General features: G+C 48.9%; 1 protein-coding gene across 1 annotated transcript; it reads right to left on the minus strand.

Moving 5' to 3' along the window:
• Nucleotides 1-320: 320 nt before the first annotated feature.
• Nucleotides 321-6,412, minus strand: LOC123090306 (aspartic proteinase CDR1-like). The gene is made up of 4 exons (XM_044511671.1): nt 6,376-6,412; nt 6,056-6,294; nt 3,903-4,359; nt 321-1,552 (listed from the first exon to the last, which is right to left on the minus strand). Exons 1-4 carry the CDS (start codon nt 6,410-6,412, stop codon nt 321-323), a joined length of 1,965 nt encoding a protein of 654 aa, XP_044367606.1.
• Between the last annotated feature and the right edge of the window lie 3,300 nt (nt 6,413-9,712).

A 9,712-nucleotide genomic window follows, 5' to 3' on the forward strand; every position in this document is an offset into this window, starting at 1 on the left:
TCTATTCTTTAATAGCCAAGTAGTGCAAAAGCTGGACATGCATTGTTACAATTATTGGGAATCTAGCTGAAACAAGAACACACGAAGCTCCTGAACGAGTGAGCAGAACCGCAGGAGCGGCCGCAAACTCTTCCTGCCCGGCGCCAGTCACTGGTGTCCTAGAGGACATGTCCTGCGCCGTCGAGGATGTGGCTGCAAACAAGGGATAAAGCATGCATCTATTAGTGCCAATCCTTTGCCTGCCAATACACAATATTAACATTTTAATTGAGCATTTAATAAGAACAACTGACCGCTCACACTCGCATTACACTGACTGATCAGCAGTCTCCATCCCTAAAAGCAAATCGGCCCCCTTGAAAATCAAAGGTGACGCCGATCGACCGTGTGACCGAGTTCCCCATCAGCTGCAAACCTGCTTTCCCCATGCCAGCATCTCTCATGAAATACGTGCATAGTCCATGACTGCTTGTAAAATGAAATGAGCTCTCGGGTGCCAATGTAAGTTTCGCAGCCATGTCGAACGAAAGCTGTACCACAGGCAAAGCGGACCAATTGCGGAACACTGTGAATAAGTCCTCCTCATAGCACATATGATTTGGTCCCAGAACAAGGGTGCGCTTATATCCCAAAGTTCCCAAAGCCTTGGAGATTACCGTCTCAAGTTGGCTGAAGGTATCAGACCGCGGCACCGTCCATTTTGCCCCAGTGTCAACCATCATTTCTGAGGGGTCTGTGATGAGCGTGATCCCATCGACCACCACCTTATCCAGCGTCAGTGCAAACACCGGCCGTTGATGAGCCACGAACAAGGGGGTGTAAGAAGTAGAATTGTCACGGTTGTAATCCCCGATGGACAAATATCCAGTCTTCTTTCTGTCACTCGGAAAACAGTACCTGAATGCCCGATAGTTAACCACCCGTACTACCTGTGAGAAGAAAGAAGACGGCGCGGCACCGAACCCGAATATGCCGGCCTCGCCCTGATCATACTCGATGTCCAAGCTGCAGCCGAAGATGAAGCTGGGAATACTGTATCCCTTGCCATCACGCCCAATGGAGATTGTGTCTGCCACCAGCTTGCCGACTGAATAATAGGATCCTTTCCCGTATGACGCACTGTAAAGGCAGCTATCCTCTTTCTCCATGCATGCTTTGAACGGCAGACGCAGCCGCGACTGAAGTGCGCGGCAGGCTTTCGCCGAGCACCCAATACGCCTGAAACTCTTGGACTTCTTGGGATCGAATATCTGGCCAGCACCCTCTTGATCGTTGCACCAGAGGGTGCAAGGTCTACATTGAACAAAGCAGAGTGGAGATCCAGTGTCAACTGCCACGAGGTTCCAGACCGGTGGCGCGCCCAGCTGGACGGGCATTAGAAAGGCAAAGTCGTTTATGCTGTCATTCCGTATCAAGTCAATGGGCAGGTCCGTATCATCAGTTTCAGTGATGCTTTCAGTTGACATCGGACGACCACGATGTTGTTGAACGCATGGGTGGTCGGTGTGAAACAAGGGGAACTCGAGTGCACCTTCTGAGTTGACAACATGCTCTGCAGACATAATAGGAAGGAAAAAAGTAGGTATCTGTTTGCTAATTTCAGTTGTGCAAAACAGTAAAAGTAGTAGTTTTGAGAAAAGCAAGTAACTTGTACTCTGCAGGCATATGAAAAATGTAAGCCTAACATTGGGAGATTCGATAGTGGCTAGCGAGGTTGAAGATGAGCGACACTGACGACTGAGCTATATATGGTGAGCTACCAAGAAAAATGATGATATATAGCATCGATTTGTACACAATTAATAGTCCATCCCAAATTAAGTCAGACGGCTCGATTAGTAGCACTTGCAGACGTCTATGAGAAATTGATTCAAGCCTTGTTTTGTAATGTGCACGAAAAAGATGAAGAGGCAAATCGCTTACCTAAGATGGATGAGGGGCAGCTGGTAAATGATGTTATCCCTGATGGTGCAAAGATCAAGAGAAGCAACAGTATGGCAAAATCCATTGCACCTGGAGCTGGATTGTAGCACTTGGATTGTGATTTCTGAACTGGATTAAGAAGTGGAGCGCAGCCGTCCGGCGGGTGTTCAAACAGTCATTTTTTCGATAAAGGGCTTTTCATTGAATTGAAATATCGAGTTGATACAACCGCATCAAAGATCACCCGGCCTCTGCATAGCTAGATGCACACAGCCAAAGTTTCAAAGTACTAGAAGCCAAAATAAAAAGGCAAAAAACGCCAGCAGTAGCGAAAAAAGATAAAAGAGACCTAAGGTAATGCCGGTCCAATCCGAAGGTCACACCGTCATCCATGGGGGTAAAAAATGTCCCTGGCCGAGCACTCCAACCGGGTAGAAACCATCATAAAAAAGGTCTCTGTCCTCCGGCCTCTGCAGGATAGACCACATACGGAGCCATCGCAAGCATATATGAATTACCTGCATAGGAGATGAAACACTTTTATGATTAAAAACAATATCATTCCTGGTGAGCCACAACGCCCAACATAAGGTAGCCGCCCCCACAAGAATGTGTTTAGACAATTGTTTATCTATTCCCCTCAACTAATTTCTGAACATATTCCGTACGCTGCGTGGAGGATATAGATTCGAAGCAATTTGGACTATTGCCCATACCGATCTAGCAAACTTGCAATCAAAAAATAGGTGTTTAATGGATTCATTATGATTGCAGAAAACACATCTTTTTGCAGCCTTGCCAGTTTCGTCGAGCTAGATTGTCCCTAGTTAAGATAACTTCTTTGTTGAGAAACCATAGGAAAATTTTCACTTTTAGAGGAATCTTAAGCTTCCACAATTTTCTATTATCAGATGGAACCTCGTTATGAACCAATGCATCATACATGGATTTAACCGAAAATCTTCCATTCAGATGCAGGTTCCATTTAAAGATGTCCGATTCAGCCGACAGTTGGACAGCTCCCAAATGAGTCAGCAAATCGTTCCATGCAGTCAGACGAGGTCCAGAAATCGTTCTGCGAAAAGAAATATCCGGGTGTTCTTGTCCCAATACCTGCTTAATCGTGACAAACTTATGTCTAACTATCCGATATAAGCTTGGGTATTGCACATTTAGAGGAGTAGTCCTGAGCCAGGTGTCTTCCCAAAATGGAATCTAGGAGCCGTCCCTAACCGAGAAAGTGCCAAATTGGAAAAAGAATTCTTTAGCTTTCATAACCCCACTCCAAAAATGAGAGTCACCTGGTTTCCAGTAGACCTGGGAGATTGCTTTGGACCCAACGTATTTATTACGAATGATCTCCTGCCAAACACCATCCTCAGTGAGTAATCTGTATACCCATTTGCTGAGCAATGCAATGTTTTTGATCTCAAGATCCTGGATTCCGAGTCCCCCTTGGCTTTTAGGACGACATAATATATTCCACCTAGCCAAGCGATATTTCTTTTTTTCATTGTCACTCTGCCAAAAAAACCTTGATCTAAAATAATCAAGGCGTTGGAGAACACCTTTTGGCAGATGAAAAAAAGATAGCATGTAAAGGACCATGTTGGTAAGAACCGAGTTGATCAGAACCAGTCGGCCTCCATAGGACAAGAGTTTGGCCTTCCATCTCGCCAACCGTTTCTCCAGTCTCTCTTCAACATGTTTCCATTCAGCGATTGTCAAACGCCGATAATGAATAGGAATACCTAGATATCGAATCGGAAATTGGCCTAGTTGGCATCGAAAAATATCAGCATATTCTTGTGAAGTTTTTGCGGCTTCGCCAAAGCAGAAAAGTTCACTCTTATGAAAGTTTATCTTAAGGCCAGAAAGATCCTCAAAAGCACATAATAACAATTTGAGGTTTCTAGCCTTTTCTAGGCCGTGATTCAAAAACAAAATGGTGTCATCCGCATACTGTAAGATTGACAGACCTCCTTCTACTAGACGAGGAATGACCCCGGTGATTTGACCAGCTAGCTTGGACCTCTCAATGAGAGTAACTAGCATATCAGCCACGATGTTGAAAAGGATAGGTGATGCGGGGTCGCCTTGGCGTAGCCCCTTCCTAGTCTGGAAATAATTGCCTATGTCATCGTTCACCTTGATAGCCACGCTACCTCCAGACACAAAGTTCTCAACCCATCGGCACCAAGTATCGGAAAACCCTTTTATACGAAGAGTTTGAAGCAAAAAAGGCCACTTCACCTTATCATAAGCTTTCTCGAAGTCAATCTTAAAGATGACCCCATTCAACTTTTTACGGTGGAGCTCATGAACAGTTTCATGTAGGACAGCAACACCGTCTAAGATGTTCCGTCCTTGCATGAAAGTTGTTTGTGTTGGTTTGACTACATGGTCTGCGACCTCATTCAGCCGGTTAGTCGCGACCTTGGTGAAAATTTTAAAGCTCATGTTTAATAAGCAAATCGGTCTATATTGTTGAATCCGATTGGCATCCTTTATCTTTGGTAAAAGGATAATTTCACCAAAATTGAGTCTGGAGATGTCTAGTCTATGAGCATGCAGTTCATTAAACAATTGAACCAGGTCAGACTTTAACATATCCCAAAAAAATTGATAAAACTCCGCCGGAAAACCATCCGATCCCGGAGATTTGTTGTGTTTCATTTGAAAAATCGCAGTCCGTATTTCCTCCTCAGTGAAAGCAGAGGTTAGGAATTCATTTTCCGCAGTGGAAACTTGCTGGATGTCATGACAAATAGACTCATCCATCTCCAGCGTAGTTTCCGAGGAAGGACCAAACAAGTCTTTATAGTATTTTGTAATAAAGTCCTTGAGCGGAGCGTCCCCCTCAATGCGACCCTTGTCCTGATCAAGGGTGAATATTCGTTTCTTTCTATGTCTGTCATTGGCTAACATTTGAAAGTACTTCGTGTTATCATCCCCAAGTACCAACGAGTCTCTCTTGCACCGTTGGTACCATTTGATTTCCTCTTCGCGTAAGAGACGGGCTAGCTGCTCATTGAGATGACTTTTTTGCTCAATCTCAGCAGCAGATAGAAGCCTCACCTCCGCGATCTTATCTAAGGAGTCGATCAAGACAGATAGTCGCAACTTCTCTTTCTTATAAATCCCAGCGGTGTGTTTAGCCCATCCGCGGAGGAATTGGCGCAACGCACGAATGCGATTATTCCAACGTTGAATTGGTGTATCACCCCATGTTGGGCGTTGCCACACCTTTTTAACCAATTCAGGGAAACCCTCTCTAGTGAGCCACCCCAGTTCAAATTTAAACTGATGGCGGTTCGAAGTGGGTGCTGCTTGACCAAAATCAGTAAGCAATGGAGCATGATCCGATAAGGCCTCAATTCTCTCCAAAGCCCGCACTGATGCTAATGGATATTTAAATTCCCAGTCTGTGGTGACTAGCACCCGATCAAGTTTTTCGAATGTCGGGATAGATCTATTATTGGCCCAGGTAAATTGGCGCCCCAAGAGAGAGAGAGTTCCCGCAAATCAAGACTGTCAATGACAGCATTAAAAAGAAACGACCATCGAGTGTCGAACCTATCATTGTTTTTATCCTGCTGGTATCGCAAAATATTGAAGTCCCCCCCCCCCCCAAGTAGCATGGGGTGAGGATTTTCTCTGCAGGTATTGACAAGTTCTTTGAGGAATGCCGCTTTAAATTCATCTTGAGCAGCACCATATACGGCAACCAAGCTCCAAATGAAATTATCGGATTTGTTTCTAAGGTGGAATTTAATATGATACTCCCCCTTTGAAGTTGAAAGAAGTTCCAAGTAAGTGGAGTGTATTCCTAAAAGAATACCTCCGAACCTCCCTGAAGGTGGCAGGATATGCCATTCGTAATCTTTGCCACATGAAAAATGGTCCAAATCACGCGTTGGAAACTCACGCTTACTACACTCAGAGATTGCCACGAAGTCGAGGGCATGATCCCTAACACAATCGGAAATATGTTTGTACTTAGCCAAGTCACCAAGACCTCTGCTATTCCAAAACATTCCTTTCATGGAGAAACTTTATTACGTTTGGATACTTTGGTCTTCTTCTTAGGGCGACCCTTTTTACTACCAGAGTTAGACTTGTTCTTACATACCGATGCAACGAGCTCACAAAGCATCGTATCACGCATGGTATCTTCAAAGTCTACCTCTGTAGTATCATTGACCAGATGAGAGAGGAGTCTGCCTTCATGGTTGGCATCGGACTCCTCATCCTCCTCATCTGATACTAGTGGATCCACCGTCAGAAGCGTTTTAGGAGCAACCGTAAGCCGGTCGAACTCCATTTGCTTAAGAGCTTTAACTGAGAAATCAACTACTGCATCATTTCTATCTAATGAAATACCAAGGCTAGCAATATTTGAAAACATTTTGGCTTTATCAAAAGATAGAAATGATTTGCAAGGAGACGTACCATCAAAGTTGAGGTTCCGCGATGCCGTTCTACGCATGGTCCTCTGCATGGAATCCTCATCAGTGGCAGAGGCCCCATCAGCCCCCACAACATGGCGGCCGCTACGTCTAGGCGGTGAAGTAGTAAACTCCGAAGCAACCCGCATCCCAGAGGGCCAGAAAGGTGGTGTAGACGGCTCCGGCGTAGCAGCGGGAGACCTAGAACGCTATAGCTCATCCTCCACAACAGCGATACAAGGAGCAGCCTCCTCATCCCGCGGCGGCGACGCAGGAGACAGCGCCGGCCCCGTCGACGCTGCGGGAGACCGTGAAAGCTGCAGCTCATCCTCCATGACAGCGTTCGTAGGAGCAGCCTCCTCGTACTGCGACGGCGGCGCAGGAGATAGCACCCGAAGCGTCGCCAAGGCCATGTCATGATCTGCACGCACCGCCGGGGAGAAAATCACACCCCGACGACCAGAAGACCGAGAAGAAGCCGATGACGGTGTCGTCAGATGCTCCAAAGCAGCCTCCGACGGTGATCCCATCGCCAAGGGCGCCGCAGGCCCATCAACTCATGTCCGAATAGCTGACATGGGTGAAGCATCCGGTTGAGGTGGTGGAGGCGGTGCAGAGCTGGCAAGCGAGGGAGGGTTCTGGGGCGGCACGAGCTCCGTTGCCGCTGGCGGGTCCCCCGACAAAGGCCGCGATGCCAAGCATGGATGTGTACTGGCAGGAACGGTCGTGGAAGAGGTGATTTGCATCGGAACCACTCCTCCAAAGGAAGATGATGCCGCCGTGTTAGCTGACGACGAAGACGCTTTCAGCCTCTTGCTCTTGTCATCAGCCCTTGAAGTGTCCTCTCGATCATGCTCCTTGTCCCCTTCCGTATCATCGCCATGCTCCCAAACGCGAGGCACAAAATCAGCGTCCACACGGAAATCATCATCTTCTAGAGTGTACCGGAATTCATAGCCCTTCTTCTGAACAACCACATCCGACGAGAGGGAGTTGACAGGGCTCATCTTAAAAGCATCAAGATTAAGCACGCCAACCTGAATCCTCACAATACCACGGCGGCGCAAGCAAAGGAGGTCGACATCAAGAGTGGTGCCAATAACAGAGCCAACTGCCCAGAGACCCAAGAAATGCCGGAGAGCGTGAGGAACTCCGTGTACATGCACCCAAACTGGAATAAGCTCAAAACGATTCGGAATCTCCTCGGAATGACAAGCCTTGAACTCCAAAGTGACATTATGCGATTTGATGAAGACCGTGAAACCAGTAACTCTCAGGAGCACCTCGTCACTGGGGAAAGACATGACAAAAGCATTCTGGCCATGAGGGATAGCCTCCCACGTCCACTGTTGCTGATATTGAGCGATCTTAGCAACCTCCGCCTCCACAATGCTCGAAGAGATAGAGCCTCCCGAGATCGAAACAAGAGCCGTTGGGGAGGATTGTGGTGCAAGGTCTGCCCTGCAAACATTGTCAGGCATCTGAAAGAAGGCCATGCTCTCAGTCCCATAGCCACAAAGCATCGCCGCCGGCTTCGGCATCTTGAGAGCTGGACACCGCCGAGTAGTCATCGGATGGTTCGCCTTGCTACAGATGAAACAATACTGCTGTGTTTCACAATCTGAAGCCACATGTCCGACCGACTGACACTTGGTACACCATAACTTGGTCATTACCGTGTTCACCCCGGGAGCAGGTGCCGCCTGAGCCACATCATGTTGTTGTTGAGCCGTTGCCATAAGAGGAGCAGCAGTCACAAGAGGCCCCGAGACAAAAGCCGGAGCACCTTGTATGCCATGATGCAAGGTGGGTGGAGCAGCGATGATCGGGGCGTTTCCCGCACAGTTCTTAGGCCGATTTCCTTTTCCTCCCTTCGGTTTCCTAGGACGGATATTCCCTGTCTGAACTCCGGCCGCCGAGTTTGCCAGACCAGCGTTAAAGGCCATTGGCTGGACAGCAGTGGGGTGACCATGGCTCTGTTGCAAGAAAGGGCCAGCTGGTTGATATGAGTACACCGGCGCCATTTGCTGCATGTACCCCGGCGGCGCATGATACATCGGTTGCTGCTGAAAGAACTGCTGCGGCATTTGATACATCTGTTGTTGCTGCTGCCCCGGTGCTGGAGTCTGTTGGGGAAGGTTCGGCATGACACTTTGAGCGGAGGAAGAAGGGATCACCGGGGGGAACACCCCAGGTGCGAAGCCAGGGGCGCCACCAGACGAGGAGGCTTCCGAGGGCATCGGTGCGGCGGTTGCAGGTCGGACCTGCCCAGAGCCCGGCGGCGCGGACGCGTCGCGACCCATCCCTGAGCAGACGGCAGCCACGAAGGATCGAGGAAGATTAGGGTTTCTGCGAGGAGTGTCCCTGTTCCACATATGAAACAACCAACGGTTGAGATTAACCATGCGTAAAGAACGGTTCGGATGTGACGCACCTGAGATTGGGTGAGGGCCCAGGCCCATCGACCGCCCCGACTCGTCCGGCGAAACGCCCGTCGCAGGAAACATCGGAGGCGTCGTCGGCGTGATCACCGCCGTCCTCGCCAAGCCGGCCGAGGGCATGGCATCTCCCGGAGTACGAGATGGAGAGACTCTGGGGGCAGGGAGAGGTCCGATCCAGGGCCGGACCAGAGGCCTAGATATAGCCGGAGCCCTCACGAGCCGGCATGCAGCCGGCGGCGACCCCCGCGAATGAATTGCCGGCGAGGTCGAAGAACCGTTTACCTCTTGTGCACAATCCTTCTGAGCAGATCCTCGCCTAGAAGACGGTCTCCCCCATACTCGTGAGGCTGATGTAGGATACCCAATGTCGGCCCAAAACTCGGCGGCCAGCTCCTCGTCAGTCTTACGCCGGCGCGATGCCTCGGAGGTCTCGGCCGTCGAGGAGTCCTCACCTCCGTCATCAGCACGGAGGCAAGAAAATCGCGATCCAGATCCGGCCGGCACCGGAGCGGACCACCCCGGCGCTAAGGTCAGGCGCCGGCGGGTGGAGATCCGCATCTCGCCCACGAGTTGAATTCTCTTAAAATGGGAGAGATTTTCAAACAGTCATAGAATGATCCAGTGGCTAGGCCTTGGTGATTCAGCTGAACATTAGTAGGTGGAAATGAAGTTAGTGACCGATCGATCCTGGCAGGCGAAGCATGCATGTGTCAACTGTGACTTTGAAGTTTGAGCATGACTTCAACATGACCTTTTTTGCCTCCTGCAAAAGAAAAAGAAAAAAACATGACTTCTTCGACGAGACGTATACAGATATTGGTCAATATTACTCGGATAACATGTACTGCGCAGAGTAGAAAACATCACGGAACGTGTTGGAGTCTGGCGCGGCCTGATCGA

The sequence above is a fragment of the Triticum aestivum genome, chromosome 4B (assembly GCF_018294505.1).
Source record: "Triticum aestivum cultivar Chinese Spring chromosome 4B, IWGSC CS RefSeq v2.1, whole genome shotgun sequence".
Lineage (NCBI taxonomy): Eukaryota > Viridiplantae > Streptophyta > Magnoliopsida > Poales > Poaceae > Triticum > Triticum aestivum.

Coding starts and splice junctions, on each gene's coding strand:
- LOC123090306 (XM_044511671.1), bottom strand. CDS start 6,412: ATGCGTAGAACGGCATCGCGGAACCTCAACTTTGATG. Junction 6,295..6,375: donor GCGGAACCTCAACTTTGATG/GTACGTCTCCTT, acceptor GTATTTCATTAG/ATAGAAATGATGCAGTAGTT. Junction 4,360..6,055: donor TTTGTGAGCTCGTTGCATCG/GTATGTAAGAAC, acceptor ATTTTCACCAAG/GTCGCGACTAACCGGCTGAA.